This window comes from Eurosta solidaginis, chromosome 4 (assembly GCF_040869045.1).
Source record: "Eurosta solidaginis isolate ZX-2024a chromosome 4, ASM4086904v1, whole genome shotgun sequence".
Lineage (NCBI taxonomy): Eukaryota > Metazoa > Arthropoda > Insecta > Diptera > Tephritidae > Eurosta > Eurosta solidaginis.
Window position 1 is genome coordinate 226,494,561 of NC_090322.1, and position 24,612 is coordinate 226,519,172.

General features: G+C 35.2%; 1 protein-coding gene across 4 annotated transcripts in view; it reads left to right on the top strand.

Annotated features, from left to right (window-relative positions):
- Positions 1-24,612, top strand: part of if (inflated) — a 175,750-nt gene that overhangs the window by 12,497 nt on the left and 138,641 nt on the right. For 3 of the 4 annotated variants that reach the window (XM_067784916.1, XM_067784919.1, XM_067784917.1), the window contains exon 2: positions 20,928-21,398. In XM_067784916.1, the coding sequence (XP_067641017.1) occupies positions 21,100-21,398 (299 nt within the window). In that variant the 5' untranslated portion in view covers positions 20,928-21,099. The remainder of the gene's footprint in view (positions 1-20,927; positions 21,399-24,612) is intronic. The other variant, XM_067784918.1, reaches the window with a different exon arrangement.

Genomic DNA, 24,612 nt, shown 5'->3' on the forward strand with positions numbered 1-24,612 from the left:
ATAAACGATTAGCTTAACGTTAAGGTGCATCCCTGCTATATTTTTTAATGTTTCAACAAAGGTTGGCAGATCCAGCGAAGGGGAGTAAAATTAGCTTCGCAAATATTAAGCATAAATCACGGATTCATTGAAGGCCGCGGCACAATGAAATGTTTGATATAGATGCGTTTAACACAAGCTTATGAATTCCAGTAACATCGCTACAATCAACCAAGATGTTGCGTTTACATATATAAACGAATTTCAGACTTGGCAATTGAAGCTTATTTCGCCTTGCCCATTCACAGACAAAATTTCGCAAAGCACTGTTTTAAACATTCTCCCTAAACAACAAAAATGCTTGCTAACATATTTTGTATCGTATTTATTTGTAATATTATAGTTTTTAATTGCGAAAAATGTTAGAAAAGTTGCCAACGAGTGGGAAAAATTATTTAACTTGCAAAGTGTGAAATCACCCTTAGCCAAAACAAATGTCAAATTCTTCTTCTTATGCTTTGCTTGACACAAAAGTTGCAAGCTGGCTACTCTTTCATGTCAGATGGCGTTTGTGTAGCTCAATATAACGTTTTCCATAAAAATAAGTGTAATCTACTTATAATGCATAGGATTGAGTTAAACGCATCTGTATGAAAAACTGCTTATGTGACGGGGCTTTGATGAGTATTGTTGCAGTTAAGCTGCGAACGAAGGCGGTTGCAGCAGTCTACAGTGATATATGTATAAGGCTACTTCTAGTTTCATTGGATGTTTTTCCGCCGATTTCGATACAAAATTTGAGAATATTGCAATCCTGGGAACTTGGAGTACAAATCGTTACTCCATGGCAATTCAACATGAGGGGAAAAAACTTTGAAAATTCAAAAAGATAGTATGAACTCGTAAATTTTGGTTTCGAGTTTTAAGGAACTTCCCGATGACCCAGAGACCTAAAACTTTGAACGAAGCTTTGGGCTCTATTAGGTTGTAATATATAGAATAAAAGAGTTTTATATATGGGACAGGAATCGAAATATTTAGAGATATTTAGAAAGTCCATTTACAACATGTGGAATCTAGCAACCTCAATTTGAGTAGCTTTCCGTAGAGCTAGGTTCTTGAATCTAAGAACATACTGTAACACCCCATGTTAATGCAACATGAGGAAAAAAATGTTCGCAAGATGGAACCAGGGATCGAGCAAATTCAATAAATCGAACGAACTTGGAAATTTTGCCTTCGAGTTTTAAAGAACTTCCCGATAACCCAGAGACATGAAACTGACGCTGTAATAATTGCAAGTATTTCTTTTATATAAAATCCTTAAACAAAGACACAATCCTGTTGAACTTTGATATTTAAATTATTACATAACCACGACAAAAATTTGTATGAGGAACAATGCCTGACCTCGGTTACTTTGTTAGCTAGCTCGAAGACTGCCCTCTCAGAGCGTGCGAGAGCTAAAGTCAGCAGCTTTTTAACAGCAAACGTTGCTAGAGTCACGACGCGCAATTTCTTTGCTGCGCTGAAGCGTGTGCGCATCTTGGTGGCTATAATATATTGTTCCTATAAGATATTTCGGCGGCCACCGTGGTGTGATGGTAGCGTGCTCCGCCTACCACACCGTATGCCCTGGGTTCGCACCCCGGGCAAAGCAACATCAAAATTTTAGAAATAAGGTTTTTAAATTAGAAGAAAATTTTTCTAAGCGGGGTAGCCCCTCTGCAGTCTTTGGCAAGCGCTCCGGGTGTATTTCTGCCATGAAAAGCTCTCAGTGAAAACTCATCTGCCTTGCAGATACCGTTCGGAGTCGGCATAACATATGTAGGTCCCGTCCGGCCAATTTGTAGGGAAAATCAAGAGGAGCACGACGCAAATTGGAAGAGAAGCTCGGCCTTAGATCTCTTCGGAGTTTATCGCGCCTTACATTTATTTATTTTTTTTTATTTTAATTATATAATGAAATTTTAGATCGAATTTGCTCCTTCCAGGCTTTTTATTTTGTAGCGAGTGTTAACGATGTTGATGGTCCTTGGCTGGGTATAGCCCCGGAATGTTCCGGTAACAGGCACCATTAAGGTCCAGCCCGACCATCTCGGTAACGATTTAATATGACTACATTCAACCTTCTTAGCCATCCAGACCCCCACCCCTAGTTCCATGAGAAACTTAGTGTCGCCAGAGCTTGCCTGCTTAACGAACAGGATTAGCCACGAGTAATGCGGCTGTTACCCACCGAATGAAATATAAAAAACTCCCTCTTGTGCAGGAATTTTTATATTGAAGCGGATATCAAAGTGCATACACAAAATTATATGTACACTGAAACTTTTTTAAATTTAAATAAAAAAAAAACATATATATTTGAAATGGTTAAAGAATTTTGCTGATCACCTTAGTTAATAAATTTTGAAATACAAGTTTTCTCAGTGCTACGATATTTTTGGAAAATTTTTTTTTCGCAATTTGTTAGTGTAAATTTGAATATACTAAAGTGCCTTGGCTTCATATGGAAGTGCTTTTTCTTTACACTTTCATATGAAATGCAGGCACTTTCATATGAATCGAATTTATATGTGAGGGCATATGGGAATGCTTTTTTTTATATTCGATGTGTGAATTTGTGTATCTGTGCCTATTCTACAAGACAATACAAAAACAAAAGTACTAAAGGTGTATAGGGGTTGAGCAGCTCTGATCTTGTGTATATTTTCAAGTTGTAGGATATAGCAAAGTTTATGCCCTACCAGAGGAATTTAAAATTTTAAATATTTCTCTAGAGGATTGCAGTTTACCCCACTTTCTAAAAGCACTCATGTACGAAATCGCAAGTTTAATATGGCCGTAGGTAAAAGAACAGAAAAAGTTTGTGGTTTTCTTTCACCTAGAGTCTTATTAACTCTGTCCCCAAATATGCTGTTTCATTACGTGCTATATTTTATAAACTAAAAAAAAATAGTCTTATCATATTAGGTGTTTAAAACAGCAGAAAATAAATGATGAGTTCATACTGTAAAACTTTCATGTAAATTTAAGCGAAAAGAACCCATTATCGAACAGCAACAGCAAATTTCCGTTCTCAGTCTCATACCCAATTTATCTTCATTTTTTGCTCGAAACTTTGTAAAATGTTTTGTATGTCGACCTTCCGTGTTAGAACATTTTACTTATTGCTGTCTCTGCTTTAATAATATTCTTTTAAAAATACTTAATAAGTAATTGTTTTTCTAACATGCATGAATAGTTGGCAACTATTTATGTGCCAATAATAGCAGTTGGTTGCAAAACTCAAAAAACTCTAAAAATTGCCAGCAGAAGTCGTAGACAAAATTGTTCAACCTCCACCTAAATGAGCAATCAACGTAACATATGACAACCGGTGAGCTAGATAGAGAGGTATGTAGGTACGAGTATATACAGACATATCTTTGTATATAGATACTTATAAATATATATGCTCATACAACTGTACATATATAGATATGTATGTAACTTCATATGTAGTGAAAACTTCGATAAAGTTGTATCTTTGTGGGTACATACATACATATATAAGTAACTCTCGGTAGAAAAATATGCCTAAAGCAACGTTAAAAAGTAAGGACGGGACTGTTTACGGCTGTGCCGAAGACTTCATACCTTTCATGAATGGGGCTGAACAATAATCTTATCCCATTCGTAATCTCCAAATAATGCGCTGTATAAGATAAGAAATATATAGTGAACAGATGTACATACCTAAACGATTTTAAGTTAAATATAAAAAAATGGCAAAAAACCCCCTTATCTGAACGATCGGTTTATGGCATATATATTATATATAGCTCCGACCTAAATGATTTTTTCATGAAATCTTCTATGATATATTAGAATAAATATCACCAAGTTTAATGTTTTTATATTTGAAATTAAGGGAGAAATGGCTAAAAATGTTTCTATCTGAACGATCGGTTTATGGGATAGGTATGTATATAGTATATACATATAGATCCGATCAAAGTGATTTTTTTAGGAAATCTTCTATGATATATTAGAATAAATATCACCAAGTTTAACGTTTTTATATTGGAAACTAAGGGAGAAATGGCCAAAAATCTTTCTATCTGAAGGATCGGTTGTTTGGGATAGGTATATACTATATACATATAGATCCGATCAAAGTGATTTTTTCAGGAAATATTCTATGATATATTGGAATAAATATCACCAAGTTTTACGTTTTGATATTGGAAATTAAAGGAGAAATGGCTAAAAATCTTTCTATCTTAACGATCGGTTGTATGGGAGATATATGTTATAGTGGTCCGATCCTACCGGATCCGACAAATGTCTAATATAATACAAATATACATCCTTGTGCCAAATTTTATTAAGATATCTCAAAATTTGAGGGACTAGTTTGCGTTCAAACAGATAGACGGACGGACAGACGGACATGGCTATATCAACTCAGTTCGTCGCCCTGATCAATTCGGTATACTTAATGCTGAGTCTATCTTCTACATTTCTCAACGTTACAAATATCGGACCAAAGTTAATATACCATTTCATGTTCATGAAAGGTATAAAAAGCTCAGCTTTTGCCGATTTTCCGTATAAGCTGGTCAAATTTTCAAAATTTGTGCATGAAATGAAATTTGAAAGCAATTTTTTTCCTTTTTCTTCAAAAATGGAAATCTGCACCATAACGAGCAACAAATGAAAGTTTTAACTTTTAAAGCGTAAATATTTAAAGCTGAAAGCGACCATGAGGTCAGTTTTAGAGGTCTTTACACCTACAATTAGCGTACATGTATGTACAAGAATGTATTTAACTGCAATTGTTAGGTATTAATATATGATGTGTGTACCAGACTGGGTCGAATTATTAACCGATATCGCACCATCGATTTTTCGATACGATTTGGGCTCAGGAAAAAAAAAGTTCCACTACGCATACCCAAAAAAATAATTTTCGAGCTTGCGAAAAAAAAATGGCGAACGGGTAAATTTTTCGACCAAAACACTCCCCAAAACCCAAAAAATGCTTGAGCCTTTGAAAGAGATATTGGGGCCACAGTTTAGCTTGGGGGTTGGTGCCAGGGTGCAGAAATACCATACACGCGTACATCCAAATTAATAAAAGGAATCGGGTCTGTTGTTTATTCTGTCGATCCAGAAACAAGTAAATGAAACAGGCTGACAGGTTACTGCAATGTATTTCAGGCGGAATTAAAAGCCATGAAGACAGCAACAGAAATATATTGACATTCAGGCGGCGAGCAGTAGCCGTTATCTTACACAGTACTTCATCAAGAAGTATAGTGGAATGCAAAGAAACATTTTTTTATAAACTACTGACAACTGAAGTTCCGATTCAGTCATTACAGGAGGATGCTAGGCAGTGCATATAATTTAAAAATAGTAACATTCGATTCGTTCGCGAATTTATGCAGATGTAAGAAAATAATTTATTTTTTAAGAAAATAAATATTTATTTATTTAATTTATCAAATTTGAACTAAATTCTATTGACTCTGTTGACTAACTTTTCCAGTTCTCTAAATATTTTGTTGTGATTAATTGATTACATACAATTTAAATTAATTTTTGAATGAGAAAAAGAAATATAAATTCTCAGGCGCGTACAAAAGTACACGCACCAATTATTTTATTTTAATAACATTATAATTCTACACCTCATTTCATATTTTAAAATATTTCATAATTTCGTAATTTCGTTTGCGCGAAGTACTATGAAGATGGTTGAATTTCCCAAAATCTGTTGGCTCTATGCGACATTAATCAAAATAAGCCGGCGCATTCCACGGCGATACGCTGAATGTTTTTGGTTTTTTTGCTGGTTGCGAAGATGATGGTCGCGAAGATTGTCTACCACATGCTCCACCTTTACAATCCGCACCACCTTTTTCACCTTTACCATGTTTACCACATTTTTTACGTGAACCAAATTTAAATGGAAAACAACCTCTAAAATTTGCAGCGCCAAATTCACTGTCAGCTACAATAACAGCAGCAGGACCATCTTGCTGTTGATTATGATCCTTACCAAGTTGAGAAGGATCATTTGCAAGATCAGTTTGGCGATCACTGTTAGATGAAACCTCGTTCACCATCAACACCAAAGCTACTAGGGCAGCTAGTAAAAACGTAAGGGCTCTCATTTCTATTTAGAGACAAAGTTAATCGAAGTTGAATATATAACTGTAAAAGACTTGTCACCAACAGTGCTTTTATACGAAAAATTATTACTCCAAATTTTATGCGCACAAAAGAAATTACTTGGAAACGATACATATGTACATATAAACGCAAATGCGTAAAACACAAGACAATGAACAAATTAAATAAAAAAATTAGCATTTGCTTGAAATAGATTTAAGAGCCCATTACTGATACTTAGCATAGACTTGACTTGACTTGGCGTAAACTTGGCAACTTAGCCACGATTATACTCCACTTAGCGCATACAATCTGGCGTCATAATCAGCTGTTTTCCAGCTGTCATTTAATTGTGAAATATTTGCTACAAAAAGTGGTGGTTTTTAAACAAAGTTAATTTTGAGTACTACAATTAATTTATGAGTATAAAAATTGCTTAAAACAATCAGTAAGTGGCAATTTGTATGACAAAATGTCAAAATGAAATGGAAACAAACAAATGGCATCTCAAAATGTAAACGTCACTCTGAACTTACATAGAAAACTAAAGGGCCCATTACTCATACTTAGCATAGACCTGACTTGACTTGAGAACTGTCACTTACAGTTCTGCTAAATGAACATTTCATTTTACTGATTACAACACTTAACTTGACCTAGAAGTCTGTTGAATTTTGATTTTCTATGTAAGTTCTAAGTGACGTTTACATTTTGAGATGCCATTTGTTTGTTCCCATTTCATTTTGACATTTTGTACAATTTAACATTTACTGATTGTTTTAAATAATTTTTACACTCATAAATTAATTGTAGTACTAAAAATTAACTTTGTTTAAAAACCACCACTTTTGTAGCACATATTTCACAATAAAATGACAGCTGGAAAACAGCTGATTATGATGCGAGATTGTATGCGCTAAGTGGAGTATAATCGTGGCTCAGTTGCCAAGTTTACGCCAAGTCAAGTCTATGCTAAGTATGAGTAATGGGCCCTTTAGTTTTAATTTTGAAGTTGTTTTTCATAAGATTTTCTAATAACTTGAAGAAACAACATTTGCTTATTTTTTATTTACACGACACAATTAATTAATGTTTTGTTAGCAATTGTTTTGTGTGCTTTTCATTTCAATAAATAAAGGAATTAGTGATAAACATCACATGACAGCCAGATGTTATTTAAGTTTTAATAAGCAAAATATTTGGTGCAGAGTAAGTACCGTTATCGTGTGCCATAAGGTCTATTCTCAGCCGCTAGCTGGGGACGAATTGAATTTTTAGGTAATCAATGGTCAAAGGTCACAAAAATCAGTTTTTCCCAAAATGTCTCGCTTTATCAGACTATCCCACCTTACATTCTCCTAAAGTTTCGTCTGAACTCTGCTTTCATGAGGTCAACAGAAATGTCGTTACTGCGTGAAAAGCTACCGGAATATTGGTATTTGATGATATTGATATTGTTCGCCTGAACAAAGGCGCTGTGAGTTCTGCCTTGTCGGCATTAGATAGAGAACCAAAAAAGTGGGTCTTGCGGTCAGGGCCGTAGTGAGAAAATCCGGGCCCGGGACTAAACAATTTACGGGCCCCCTATAAAAAATCCACTAATACATTTCATTAACTTGAATTAATGACGTCTCATTCATGAATCATTACATTGCGTTACCAAAATGAGCTTTAGTTCTGTCCTTTTTCGGAAAGGGGAGAAAAAATAAAAATACACGTGTATCGGCGATTTTCATGAACACGTCAGAATTTTTTTTTTTATGTATAAAGTATAAAGCTCGTAGTTTCCGTCCGCTTGTCATAAACAGTTTAGTGTTAGAAAGTTACTATTGATAAACTACAAATATATGGAGTAGGATGGGTCGAAAAACAATTTTTTTTTCGGAACGCTTTAGTAGTTTAAAAATTTGGAGTCCCTGCAAGTTATGCCGAAAAAAGTGAAAAAAAAATAAATTCAGGAGAATCAGAGAATTGATAAAAATCTATTTTTTAAAAAATTTTACGTGATATAGATATTTCCACGAGTCTGTCTGCAAAAATTCAGCTCGATTGGATCACGGAAATAGGGTTAAAAACCGATCCAAAATCTTTCACACAGGCGGACAGACGGACACTACGAGCTTTATACTTTATACATAAAACAAAAAAAAAAATTCTGACGTGCCTTTCCCCCCTTTCCGAAAAAGTATATTTGGTTCATAGGACAGAATGTGTGTAACTCGGTGTTATTGATGGGTTACATCAAAAAATGTTTGCCACATCCACTAAATGATTTTTGGACTAAGAGCTGACAATAAAATTAACACAGAATATTTACTAATTATACTGTTTTATTGTAAGGTAGAAAAAATGCTCTTTTAACAGCCACCTATTGTTTCAAGCAATCTTTTCTAGTTATTTGGTAACATTTTAATACATTTCTAATAAATGTAAGATTATAAATTTTAATTATACAATATAGAAAGTTCGGATATCAAAGAGTGGCTTTACTTGCTTTTTTCGCTGCAAAATTTTTATAATAATATCAAAATTTAACTGTCTTACCAAAACGGGTTCAACACAAAGCATGGCAAGTCCTGAAACTCGCTCTTGAGATGAACACGATCTATGAAAATTTTTGATTCTTGAAAGGAGGCTGAAGGAACTTTCTGCACTAGCTACAGTGACAGGTATAGTGCAAAAGATACGTAAAGCAACACAAATATTGAGGAAAATCGTATGTAGGTGGCATTTAGCAATTCCAATGGTGACAGACCTTTATCAAAATTTGCTTCGTAAATGTGTTTCAAGTGAATTATTTCGCATTCTAAGCTTTGAGAAATGTCCGAATTGTATTTTTTCCGACTATGACCACGCCCACTTTTTCGATATAGAAAATTACAAAAATGAAAAAAAATGCCATAATTCTATACCAAATATGAAAAAAGAGATGAAACTTGGTAATTGGATTGGTTTATTGACGCAAAATATAACTTTAGAAAAAACTTTGTAAAATGGGTGTGACACCTACCATATGAAAAAAATGAAAAAGTTCTGCAGGCCAAATCAAACGCCCTTGGAATCTTGGCAGGAATACTGTTCGTGGTATTATATATATAAATAAATTAGCGGTACCCGACAGATGATGTTCTGGGTCACCCTGGTCCACATTTTGGTCGATATCTCGAAAACGCCTTCACATATACAACTAAGGGCCACTTCTTTTTAAAGCCTTCATTGATACCCATATCATACAAACACATTCTATAGTCACCCCTGGTCCACCCTTATGGCGATATCTCGGAAAGACGTTGACCTATAGAACTAAGGCCCACTCCCTTGTAAAATACTCATCAACACCTTTCATTCGATACCCATATCGTATAAACACATTCTAAAGTTACCCCTGATCCACCTTTATGGCGATATCCTGAAATGGCGTCCACCTGTAGAACTAAGGCCCTCCTTTTTAAAATACTCTTTAATACCTTCCATTTGAAACCCATGTCATACAAACACATTCCAGGGTTACCCTAGGCTAATTTTGCTAAATGGTGATTTTCCCTTATTTTGTCTCCAAAGCTCTTAGCTAAGTATGTAATGTTCGGTTACACCCGAACTTAGCCTTCCTTACTTGTTTATATTATAGTTTAAATATTTTGTTTTTAATCTTTACTACTGATCTTAAGTGTGATTAGAAAAAAATGATCTTATCGAAGTTTTTCTTCTGAAAAATGCCAATGTATTACATAAAAAATATATATCTTTGATATATGTATTCGGTTCGGCAGTGTCTTGTAAATATAGTTCGGAGTCGGTATAAAACATGTAGGTCCCGTCGCCAAGTATTTTTTTAAATAACTTTTATTGATAAAGCAGCATCGGGTTGAAAAAAAATTGAGCAACAAACCTTGCTAAAAAATCAAAGTATCACAAAGTTATTTGTTGTTTAAATTTTATTATGATTCTTTTTATTACGGTCCATACCGCTACAGCGGATGTGTTTAATAAAATGAAACTTAATTTTTCTTTCAAGGGCTTTTATGTCTTTGCTTCAGAGATACGTTTCAATATACGGGCGTATCACGGCTTACTGCAATTTATATTTGTTCATATTTTTTAAAGTTTACCACTAATTGAGCTGAATGAAGAAGGGATTCAAGTGCAGCCTAAGATCTTACTTAAAGATATGTACACACATCACACGATTTTTTATGCATGAGTTCATCCTTAACAAACTATTATGAAGTTATTATGTCTTAAAATATTTATACCTTTATCTACTTGACAATATGTAGATATATTAACAGATCATCTATACAAACAAATAAAATGACATTTACCCACTGCGCTACTAGCACGGTTTTCAAGTGAGTTGCTTTTGGAGGTTTACGAGTTGCCACAAGTGGCACAATGTCACGGATTGCAATCACTACGATAGTCAAAGCTTACAGAGATTTATAAAAGTTACAAATGCATTCAAGTAATAGTAGTATATTAGCGACGAAAAATGTGGAAAAAGGAATGGATGGCAGTGTTGCCATTTTGTAGCTGTTTGACCTAAATTAAAGGCCGTTTTCAGCATCTCCAGTCAACGCTGACTTATATTTTATTTGACAGAAATCGTTCAGTAATGTGTCAAATAAAGTTTAAGTTAGCCTTAATTGAATATAGCGAAAATGACTCTTAGTAGTTTGTTGTGTGTTGTTTCTCTTTCAGCTTTATATGAATCCATTTTGGAATTTACCTCTTAGTCCCGACAGGTAATAATCCCGCAATTTTTTTGAAATTCCGACAGGACACAATCCAGACAGGCCAAAATCCCGACACGACAATATAAATAAATTAAAATATATTTATAGTATATCTGATTGTTATGTTTGATCGGGATCTCATGTCCGGATTTTGTCTTTTTAAAATTATGTCCGTCAGAAATTTGGTCATTATGTTTTTCTGGATTCTATATATGTGACCCGGCATATGAAAAGATGGTTTATGACTCAAAAAGAAATTGCGAGAAACAGCTTTTAAAGATAAACAACGCATTTCTACAGTTTCTTAGTAGTGGCAATTTTTTTTGAGTCATAAGCCACCTTTTCATAGACCGGGTCACATATATAGTCGTAATTATGTAATACGCCTCTTTTTCTGTTGTTGGCCAGATACAGCGACGTCATAAGCTCTTTAGCACAAATTCATTTAGCTCTTTTCTGCCACATTTTGTGCTTATTATTTGAAGCCCCAAAAAATGTTGCTTCTGGCAACGCTGAACAGTGGGCCAAAGGCAGTCCGCTGAAAATATGACTGTTGGTAAACAACGAAGTGCTAATTATTGTACAAAGCGTAAAATGTGTTAAAAAATTGCCTACTAATGCGACTAAAAAACATTTTTATACTCATTTACATGATTAAAAGCATTAACTGCGACTTTACAACATTATTAATTTAAGAAAAATATCAATTTGAACAGCGTCTCCTACATAAACAAAAAAATAAATGAAAAATATATTGAATTTGCATATTATTGGAGGTAGAAGCTCAGGCGCGGATCTACGGGGAGGGTGGGAGGGGGGATTAGGGGACATTGTCAAAGCTATCTTCATTCCGCAGACGGAGAAGGGCTCTCATGCCTTTACCAAGGATTTCAGACCGATCAGTCTCCCCTCGTTCCTGCTAAAAACTTTGGATAGCCTGATCGATCTGTACATACGGAGTAGAATTTCTCGAGAGTGACAGTCAGCGTCGCAGCGTCTTCCATTCGGTTGTTGAACTCAAAGAAGGGTCACTCGGACGCAAAAGGCATCGTTCTGGGGGATCTGCTTTACAGCGAAGGGGCTTGCAATAATGTCTTGTCGACTGCTATCGAGAGGGCTTTAACAGAGTTGGAAGTGGAATAGTTTCTGATTTTGTTTATCAACAGACTTCTGGACAACAAAACTGTCACAGCGAAACGGGTAAGTTCAGTGACCCATAGAAGGGTCGGAAGGGATACGCTGCAGGTTGGTGCTCTGTGTCCTCTTCTTAGCGTCGTGGTCGTAAATGAAGTACTCCAGAACACCTTGAAAGTGCTTCTATGGGGATATCGGCCTAGCTGTAGACCCCAATAAAACTGAGATTGTTATATTTAGTAGGAAATACAAGATCCCTGTATTAATACCACCCATAATTATCGGAACGTCACTGGTATCATCTAAAAGGGTTAAGTACCTTGGCATTATATTCGACAGCAAGCTATCATGACAGCTTCATATAGAGGAGTCATTGGATAACGCTGGGGGATTTCCCCAAAGGTGGTATACTTGCTATATGGCATAGTGATTAAAGCGATCTTCTTCTATGGAGTATTGACCTGTTGGAGCGCACTGGACACTGCATCCATTTTTAAAAGTCAAAGTGCAACGAATGCCACTGATTGAAATTAGCGGGGCCCTTCGCATCGCGCCAACTCTCGTTTTGAACGAAATGTTTAAAATACATCCGGTGTTCATCATCTGCACGGCAACTAAAGTACGGTCTTCAATTAGGCTTCGAGATGCAGAATAGATAATTATGAGCAAGATTGGGTAACTCCACAACTTTGTGTAACCTCGAGGGAGAAGTGGGGTGGCAACACATTTGGGGTGTGGGGATGGTAAAATTGTTTATAGATGGTTCAAAACTAGACGAGAAGGTGGGAGGGGAGTATTCTGTCTTGACCATGGAGACAGCCGGAAATGTGGGCTGCCTGACCACTGCAGAAAAAGTCACGGCTATAAAAGACAGGGTGAATAGGATGCTATCCAGTGCTGCATGTGTTAGGGAGTAAAACATCTATTTGGACAGTCTGGCGGCTATGGGGACTAAGGTAAACCGCTTGCAACTTGCAGTCAGCTTCCCGAAACATGGACTTCGGTTGAGCTATGCTCAGGGGATGTTTGCCGCATCCGAAAGTTTACCATTGCTACACAGTTATTGTGGACCGGATCGTAAAACTGTTTGAGTGAGCTGCTTCCACAGCGGCCACCCAACCTAACTTAATCTTACAATCCGCCTTGACTGGGATTGGGAACTCTGGATTCAAAGCGCCTTTTACCACTGGGTACATTCTCGGGTTTATTCTTATCCAAACACTACTGTAGAACGCGGTGTTCGCCACATTTAGTGTTTCGCGGATATATATACATGCACATATGTATATTAAACTTTAAAAGCAAAAGCGACACTGGTAGTTAGAAAAGAATAGACCAAAAACAACGGGACAGTCATACGGCTGAGTGATAGAAGTGCCGGCATGATAGTATGTAGTGAGGTTCGCATCCTAGTAGGCACTTGAAAAGTTAACTGATGAAGACTTGGTTATTCAGAAACATGTCCTGACAACAATAATCGTGTGCAGTTTTGTATTTTTATACCTTTCATGAACATGAAATGGTATATTAACATTGGTCCGATGTTTGTAACGTTGAGAAATATAGAAGATAGACTCACCATTAAGTATACCGAATTGATCAGGGCGACGAACTGAGTTGATATAGCCATGTCCGTCTGTCCGTTCGTCCGTCCGTCAGTCGGTCCGTCTGTCTGTTTGAACGCAAACTAGTCCCTCAAATTTTGAGGTATCTCAATGAAATTTGGCACAAGGATGTATTTTTGTATTATATTAGACATTTGTCGGATCCGGTAGGATCGGACCACTATAACATATATCTCCCATACAATCGATCGTTCAGATAAGACGATTTTGGTCATTCCTGCCGCAATTTAGAAAGTATAAACGTGAAACTCGGTGATATATATTCTAATATATCATAGAAGATATCCTGAAAAAATCACTTTGATCGGAGCTATATGTAGTATATATCCCATACAACCGATCGTTCAGATAGAAAGATTTTTGGCCATTTCTCCCTTAATTTAGAAAGTATAAACGTGAAACTCGGTGATATATATTTTAATATATCATAGATTTTCTGAAAAAATCACTTTGATCGGAGCTATATGTAGTATATATCCCATACAACCGATCGTTCAGATAGAAAGATTTTTGGGAATTTCTCCCTTAATTTCCAATATAAAAACGTTAAACTTGGTGATATTTATTCTAATATATAATAGAAGATTTCATGGAAAAAAATAATTTCGATCGGAGCTATATATAATACATATCCCATATAACCGATCGTTCAGATAGAAAGATTTTTAGCTATTTCTCCCTTAATTTCCAATATAAAAACATTAAACTTGGTGATATTTATTATAATATATCATAGAAGATTTTATGAAAAAATCATTTCGATTGGAGCTATATATAATATATATCCCATACAACCGATCGTTCAGATAGAAATATTTTTAGCCATTTCTCCCTTAATTTCCAATATAAAAACGATAAACTTGGTGATATTTATTATAATATATCATAGAAGATTTCCTGAAAAAATCACTTTGATCGGAGCTATATGTATATAGTATATACCTATCCCATACAACCGATCGTTCAGATAGAGAGATTTTTGGCCATTTCTCCCTTAATTTCCAATATAAAAACGATAAACTTGGTGATATTTATTATAATATATCATAGAAGATTTCCTGAAAAAATCACTTTGATCGGAGCTATATGTATATAGTATATACCTATCCCATACAACCGATCGTTCAGATAGAGAGATTTTTGGCCATTTCTCCCTTAATTTAGAAAGTATAAATCTGAAACTCGGTGATATATATATTTTAATATATCATAGAAGATTTCCTGAAAAAATCACTTTGATCGGAGCTATATGTAGTATATATCCCATACAACCGATCGTTCAGATAGAAAGATTTTTTGCAATTTCTCCCTTAATTTCCAATATAAAAACGTTAAACTTGGTTATATTTATTCTAATATCATAGAAGATTTCCTGAAAAAATCACTTTGATCGGAGCTATATGTATATAGTATATACCTATCCCATACAACCGATCGTTCAGATAGAAATATTTTTGGCAATTTCTCCCTTAATTTCCAATATAAAAACGTTAAACTTGGTGATATTTATTCTAATATATCATAGAAGATTTCGTGAAAAAAATCATTTCGATCGGAGCTATATATAATAAATATCCCATATAACCGATCGTTCAGATAGAAAGATTTTTAGCCATTTCTCCCTTAATTTCCAATATAAAAACATTAAACTTGGTGATATTTATTATAATATATCATAGAAGATTTCATGAAAAAATCATTTCGATTGGAGCTATATATAATATATATCCCACACAACCGATCGTTCAGATAGAAATATTTTAATTTCCAATATAAAAACATTAAACTTGGTGATATTTATTCTAATATATCATAGAAGATATCCTGAAAAAATCACTTTGATCGGAGCTATATATAGTTATATCCCATACAACCGATCGTTCAGATAGAAAGATTTTTGGCAATTTCTCCCTTAATTTCCAATATAAAAACGTTAAACTTGGTGATATTTATTCTAATATATCATAGAAGATTTTGTGAAAAAAAATCATTTCGATCGGAGCTATATATAATACATATCCCATATAATCGATCGTTCAGATAGAAAGATTTTTAGCCATTTCTCCCTTAATTTCCAATATAAAAACATTAAACTTGGTGATATTTATTATAATATATCATAGAAGATTTCATGAAAAAATCATTTCGATTGGAGCTATATATAATATATATCCCATACAACCGATCGTTCAGATAGAAATATTTTTAGCCATTTCTCCCTTAATTTCCAATATAAAAACATTAAACTTGGTGATATTTATTCTAATATATCATAGAAGATATCCTGAAAAAATCACTTTGATCGGAGCTATATATAGTTATATCCCATACAAACGATCGTTCAGATAGAAAGATTTTTGGCCATTTCTCCCTTAATTTAGAAAGTATAAACGTGAAACTCGGTAATATATATTTTAATATATCATAGAAGACTTCCTGAAAAAAATCACTTTGATCGGAGCTATATGTATATAGTATATACCTATCCCATACAACCGATCGTTCAGATAGAGAGATTTTTGGCCATTTCTCCCTTAATTTAGAAAGTATAAACGTGAAACTCGGTGATATATATTTTAATATATCATAGAAAATTTCCTGAAAAATCGCTTTGATCGGAGCTATATGTAGTATATATCCCATACAATCGATCGTTCAGATAGAAATTCCAATATAAAAACGTTACACTTGGTGATATTTATTCTAATATATAATAGAAGATTTCATGAAAAAAATCATTTCGATTGGAGCTATATATAATACATATCCCATATAACTGATCGTTCAGATAGAAAGATTTTTAGCCATTTCTCCCTTAATTTCCAATATAAAAACGTGAAACTTGGTGATATATAGTCTAATCATAGAATATATGTATATTCTATATCATAGAAGATTTCCTGTAAAAATCATTTCGATCGGAGCTATATATAATATATATCCCATACAACCGATCGTTCAGATAAGGGGGTTTTTTGCCATTTTTTTATATTTATCTAAAAATCGTTTAGGTATGTACATCTGTTCACTATATATTTCTTATCTTATACATCCGATTATTTGGAGATTACGAATGGGATAAGATTATTGTTCAGCCCTATTCATGAAAGGCATGAAGTCTTCGGCACAGCCGAAGACAATTCCGTCCTTACTTGTTTTATAATAACAGCAACAATTTTGTATACAACAATTAGCTTTGCTCCGATCAAATTTATTAATTCTGAGTCAAGTTAATTATGTTTTTGATTTCGCGACTGAAATAACTGGAATAAAATCAAAAAAACCTCAAAATGGCTTACCCTATTGATGATATTCTATCTTACACACATTTATACACATAAAAAAGTACTTATATATGCATGATCTTCAGAAGTCATGTATGTATTTTTATATCTTGGCATTGAAAATCAATTCTGCTCACTTCTCATAGCTCCTCGTCTCACATGTTTCACAATAAAAACAGAATCAGAAAAATTATTGTTTTTCGCTGCATTAATTATTGTTTGTTATTTCCAGTATTCGCAGCGGTTAAAATTGGCTGTTTCATTTCAGATACATTTTGGGTATAAATCAGCACAGGAGTATATACCATTAAACACTCAACATATGAATAATTGTTATGTATATTTGTAGATGCTTAAGTATGTTTGTGAGCAGTCAATAACCAACGAATTTTTTTCTTATAATTACCTACATCATCTAAAAATACGAACATATTAAATTACATAAGCATAAAGTTACATAAGTATAAGAGCTATTAACACCTACTCTGTGGACGCTTTATTGTTTTATAGTTTGTTGATTTTTGTTCTAAAAAATTTAGGTTCTTGATCTTGTTTTCTTAACCAGTTGTTGTTCTTCATATGCCACACATATCTGTTTGCGTGTCATTACTTGCCTTGTACGTCTCTCTGTCAGTCAGTGATTACGCCAGCAATATTTTTCGTTATTTTATTTGTTGCTTTATTTTACTGCGACAATTGCAGAAAACAACAATGATATGTCGACTACGTAGAATATAAACTGGAAATTGAAAATAAATGTTTTTGAAACATTTTTTTTTGCACGATTTCAGGGTGTGTGCTTGTATGTACATACATATACCAGGGTGCTTTACAAGAAATAATTTTAATTTTTTCCAGCTTTGTGGAAAATGTTGTTTTGTTTTTTTTTTTCGTTCAGAATGAAAAATAACAAAAGGCAAATTACATAGAAATATAAGTTCAGCAACTTCTGGAGGAAATTTTTAAATATTAAGGGGATAGGTTAGTTTTACTTTTATGACATATCTTTTAAGCTTATAGTTAAAGAAGAGTCATCGAACAAAACGCGTACTTATAAGAACGTTATATAGAAAACACGCAGATAACTTTTGTTTATCTGCATTACTTCACCATTTGATCTGATTCAATATCTGATCTGGTGGAATGTTTTGTCTGAATGGATGTTTGCACGTATGGTTGACAGCGAACACACGCACAAACTTTTTTTAAATTGTATTTTTGTTTAAACAATTTTGTATGTATTCGTATATATTGCTTTATACAATTTCCTTCGTTATTGATATTAGAGAAAAATTACAAAGTTTGCATAAGGCGATTGCTACTAGGACATGTTTCTGAATTTCACTTCTACATTAGCTAACTTTTCGGGAACTGAGTATTGAACTCTCCAACATTCATACTTCATACTACTGTGTGTAGTATTGCCTCTATTCACTCAACCATATGAATGCCCCACTACACGCTTATATTTGATATCTAAGTATTACCTTTTTGTTGCTGTTCCTTGTTATACACACTTTTTTTTTCAAATCGGAGCTTCCTGTGCGGAGCTATTACATTAAATCGACATTCAACGCCTTTATTTTATAATTCTTTTTTTTCATTCGATAATTAGTTTTGAGTTTTAAACTTCTGGGGATCACTCGCAAATCCCACCTGATAAATAAAGGACACGATAATGTACATACGAAATAGTTACAATATTTCAAAATTCGTTGTATATATTCACTCTTTGATGGCTTTGGAGCTGAAGTCATTACTAGTCAAGGTCATAAATGTGACAGGTTCGCGTTTTGATGTGAGAATATTCCTGTATTGTAGCAACAAATGTATACATTAGGGCAGCCCTTATAAATCAAATTTAAAAGGGTCAAAGTCAGTTTTCTCTATGGTGACTCAATAGACAAAAATCAAATTTTTGTTTCCAAATACAGAATATAGATAATATAATAGGCGATATCATATATAAATTTTGGTTTTGACTGGATCCGGTTGAGGATTTTCGTACAGAGATAAAAATTCTTTTTTTAATATATTCCTCTGACCAACACCTGCATCGCATCCAATCGAGACCAAAATTTAATTTTATATTTTTTACCTTCGTATTTCCGTTTGAAGGAGAGCGACTGGAAAATCGTTTATTTTATTTTTAAGAACCCCCCTAATATACATACATATGTACGTACATATGCTTATGAATGTATTACCGATTTTTAAGGGGATTATTAATGATTGTCATGACTTTGAAAATAAATACCTATATTTGAGAAGCTTTTTGAAGATCTTTCATCTCGTTACGTGCAGCCATTTGCTCGATGTTTTCTAAGAGGTAGTCGCTGGTTTTTTTTCTTTTGGGCGAGATGGCATAAAATGTCTTCTATACATTTTCGTGGGGTATTTGGGTTTATTTTTCCGACTGTATTTAATTAATTAATTAATTCTCTTTCCAAAAATCACAGTGGCACAAGGTGCCTACAGCAATTCATTCCGGACATTAGCCAACTGCTATCCGGTTCAGCGTTTCGCCGATAGTTTAAAGCGTCAGTCAAAAGGTTGAGAAGATGAGAAGCCGACGCCGCTCAGAAACTTTTTTCTAAAGATTTAGAAATTAATTTTCTCGGGGCTTGAAAAGAGGCTGTTAGGTGTGGTGGGCGTCGCACGTTACCATTACACTACGGTAGCCATGAGATATCTTAATGAAATTTGGTGAGCGGGTATATTTGGGTATCCTATTAATTATTTGGCGGAACCGAATGGATCCTATCTCTTAAGCATATATGTATCTCCCAAACAACCCATTTTTTCGATAAGATGGTTTCTGTCATTTCTTCCTAATTTTAATGGCCACAGGCTTGACAATTTTCCAGGTGCTTACGTATGTGGCACAAATTGTTGTCTGGTTGTTGTTGTTGTTGTAGCCCCATACAATAGGCGCGACCAATCACAAATTTTCATCAATATCCTCTAACAGAAATCCAAGGAAACTTGCAGTTTCAACAGGGGTGGACCAGAGTGAGAGGCGTGTTAGAGATGTTGGTTGTACATTGCAATTAAAGAGATGGTTGGAGTCATTTGGGCGCACATTGCCAGCAGGACATATAATTTGTATGTCGGGGTAGATTCTGGATAGGTAAGAGCTTAACCTGTTACAGTATCCAGATCGAAGTTCAAAAGAGCTTGGGTTACGCGTATTTTCCTAAGGAGAACGCTTTCTTCTTCTTCTGCGCGTTCAGGGTATTTATTTTTAAGAAATGGGTTCGCTGGGCAAATCCTGGCAAAGAGATCCCACGCCTTTTTGTGGATACCCGACCCCTGTTTGTGTTTTTACCTGCATAGGGCTGTGTTTTCAGGTGCCGTATTTCCTCATTATGTTCGCGAAGGTGACTTTTTAAGCTCCTGGTAGGTATGGCCTATTCAATCAGATGTATGTTGGGATGCCCAGGATTCTGGGTATTCAACAGAAACTATTTGTTCAGCATTTGATTTCTCTCCCTAACGGGGAGTACTCTCGCCTCATTGTCTAGGTGGTGTCCTGGCTATTGTTACCTGGTTTTTCTTTTTGCCTTCCCCTCATTTGGCAACTTATCTTCCATTAATTTTTCCATTTCCCTTTCTCTTCCTCCTCCTCCTCTCCTTGATCTGCGTCTCTCCCTCCACACTCTGTTTTGCCTTCCCACTGTCGGTATCCCTTCATTTCGTTTTCCTTCTGTTTTCTCTTCTAAACTTTACTTTTTCATAATATTCTATTTGATCAAAAATTTAATTAATGTATGCTGCTTTTACCATTGGGACGACTATGTACTTCGTATAAACATATATAACATGATTAAACTGAAGACTAAAATTTATTTAAAAAAAAAAACAAAAATTATCGATAAACGAAGAAAACTCCCACACGCAAAAAATAAACATAAATATATAGCGATACCGTTGTGCACTTGACAAGAAACTTATTCAAATTTTGTGTATCTCTTAATTCGCTTTCCCATTCAATTTTCATCAAACAGTGTTACTACCACTAACAACAACAAAATGCATATAAATGTGAATATGTAAATCAGCGCTAATGACATCAAATCAAATTGAAAAAATTTCTTTTTTCCAAAAACTGCACTAACTAAAGTGTTAAAAAGTACAAAAACAAAAAAAAAATCAAAAAAATATTCAATCACCAACAAAATGCATATAAAAACAACGACGCGTCAAAGAGAGCGCCATTGGCCGCCCAACGTAGCCAACAAAACCGTCGCCACCAACACCCACGTACGCAGCAATAACAACGTCAACAACAGCTTAACGCAACACTTGACCAGATTACCCGTAATGGTGTTGGCGGTGCTGCTGCTACTGGCGTCCAGCTCTCATGGCTATAACATTGATCTGCCCAGCTATATAAGGCACGTGCGTGAACCGAACTCAATGTTCGGCTTTAGTATTGCATTGCACAAGGGACGCAGTGGATATGCACAATCGAACTCGTAAGTACCTAATCTCATTTAATATGAATTTATGTATTTAAAGTGCGGAAGTGTGGCAAAGCTACAAAAAAGATAAAACTTTAAAATTAAATCGAAAATACGAGATATTAAATTCAGTTGCATTTTTTTTTTTAGTAGCAGAGTCATTTAATTTATGCGTGTATTTAAGTAATTTACAATACACTGGGTATGTTATCAACACATTTTATGAATACAAAAACTAAAAATATGTTTTTTTTTTTTTTTTAATTTTATGTGCCGAAGAAACAGTAGCTGTGTTTAATGCATAATTTTGGATTCTCCGGTGACTTGCGATGGAGTGCAGTGATGATATGTTTTCGGTTTTTTATTATACATAATATTTTCAACGATAATCTTTTTTGATTCAATGTGAAATGATTTTTCATGATTTTCTGCCAATTCCTGTTTGGAGATAAACCGCACTCGGTCTGCCAACTTCAATTCCACTTTTTCGTTCTCGAAATTTAACACTCAGATATCATAACGATGAAACCGTTTTCGGTAGGCAGATCGGTGCAATTCAGAAACGAAACATCAAAACCAAGAAGAATAAAAGAAGGGGTGCCACAGGGTGGTGTCCTATCCCCACTTTTGTTTAATTTCTAGATATCTAAGCTACCTTCGCCACCAGAAGGAGTTACTATCGTTTCCTACGCCGATGACTGCACAATAATGGCCACAGGCCCAGGCCCACAGATCGATGAGCTTTGCAACAGAATAAACAGCTACCTCCCTGATCTCTCCAGTTTTTTCACCTCGCGAAACCTGGCATCATCACCGATTAAATATCCCGCGACCTTATTTACAACATGGACGTCCCAAAAGTCCACCATTTTGAACATCCACGTCCATGGCACTATGCGACCGACTGTCCTACACCCCAAAATCTTTAGTGTGACGTTTGATCAGGATCTACATTTTGGTGAGAATGCAGGCGCAATTGTGCCGAAAATCCAGAGCCGTAATAAAATCCTCAAATCCCTTGCTGGCCGTACTTGGGGAAAAGACAAAGAAACGCTCATTACCACATACAAAGCAATTGGCCAGCCGATTGCATGCTACGCGTCCCCTATATGGTCGCCAAGCCTAAAAACTACTCACTGGAAGAAGCTATAGGCCTGCCAAAATAATGCTCTCAGAACCGCCACGGGCTGTCTTCTTATGTCCCCAGAACACCATCTACATAATGAAGCGAGAATACTCCCCATCGGAGAGAAATGAGATGCTAACCAAACAGTTCCTGTTGAATACCCAGGAACCTGGGCATCCCAACAGACATCTGATTGATGAGCCAACACCGCCTAGGGGCTTAAGGAGTCATTTCCGTAAGCCTTTTCAGGAAATACGGCACCTGCGAACTCAGCCGTATGAAACAAAAAAAAACGCAAGCAGGTCCTCAGTGAACTCCACAAACAGGCGTCGGACCTTTATTCCAGGAATGGCCCGGTGAATCCAGTACTCAAAGAACAGTATCCAAAACTTGCGGAAGAGGAACGCATACTCCCCAAGGAAACGTGAGTCACTCTAGCTCAACTTCGTTCTGGATACTGTAACAGGCTATACTCTTACTTATCCAGAATCAACCCCGACATACAAAATGTATGCCCCGCTTGCAATGTGTCCCCACATGACACCAACCATCTCTTTAATTGTAATGTGGAACACCCCTCTCATTATGGTCCACCCCTGTTGAAAAAGCAAGTTTCCTTGGACTCCCGTTAGAGGATATTGATGACAATTTGTGATCGGTCGCATCTATTAGGTGGGGCGAAGCACTGCTACAACAACAACAACAACATGAAACCGTTTTATCTTGAAACAAAAACTGTTTCATCAAATTCTGATTGAATAAATGTATAACGATATTTTCATCAATCTTATCTCGTATTTTGATAAATTTCAAACATTCCCAAAGAGCATACAGTCACAATGTCTCGAGTAAACGGCTTCGTTTGTCATATGTTACAGATAAAGCTATGCTGGCAGATAATCTTAACTAATCCAATAATTTTCACAGGCTATAGATATAGTTGGTGATAACCTTTTGTTGTTGTATTGTACATCATAGTCTCGTAGCCGTGGTTTTCAAATCAGTATCACAGTGTATTAGTATAAACTTGTATGGATGTACATTATACTGACCTGATTTTGCACCATATCTTTATATTTTTTCTGCTGAATACTAAAAACCTTCGAATAGGTCTCAGAAGTTATTTTCCAGAGGTTGGAGGCGAATCTCGAAAATTGACCCAATGCGAGTGTCCGTTTTTTACGAATTTTGGCCACTCCATTTTAGAGCTTCCTGCAGACAAGGCGGAGATAGTTGATGATGAAAAAGTAATCCGATAATAGGCTAACTATACGTTTTCGAGGTCGCTGAACAACCAATATATCTCGCAAAAATCACGAAAAATTGACAAAAAATGTACCAAAAATAGGAAATTATCTCTTTGAATGCTGTTGTTTGAAAACTGTTTAAATATTTTGTTTTCCAACATGCAATACTGCATAATGTAGGAAATTTAAAGGGCTTTGAGATGCAAAAAAGGCCGGATCAACTTCCATTAACTCGCTTCGAGATATGAGCAAAATAATTTTCCTATTTTTTGTACATTTTGTGTCAATTTTTCGTATATATATAGTTAGCCTATTATCGGATAAATTTTTTATCATCAACTAACCCCGCCTTCTCTAGAAGGAAGCCCTAAAATGGAGTGGCCAAAAATCGTTCAAAACGGATGCTCGCATCGGGTAAATTTTCGAGATTCTCCTCCAAACTCTGGGAAATGACTTCTTAGATTTATTCGAAGGTTTTTTAGCATTCAGCATCAAGATATGGTGCAAAAACCGGTCAGTCTAATGTACATTAGGGTGGCCTCTATTCTCCAAAGTGTTCGGATTCTCGATGTCACCCCCCAGTAATATTTAATAGCCTTAAAGTTTGAAGGCGCAAAATCTTAGGCCAATCGAAAAAGATTTAGAGATTGCGCAAGAAGCTTGAAATAGTGAAAAGGGCGAATTTTTACATTTTTGCTTTGAAAAGGAGTAAACGTTCCTAAAATAAAGGAATATGAGCACTTGAAATATTGAAAATTCGTCCTTTTGAATTCAAGTTGCTTGCGCAACCTCTTGGCAAACGACTTTGTATGTATTCATATTTGCGCTATTCGCATTTTTCTAGGGGTTGAGATCG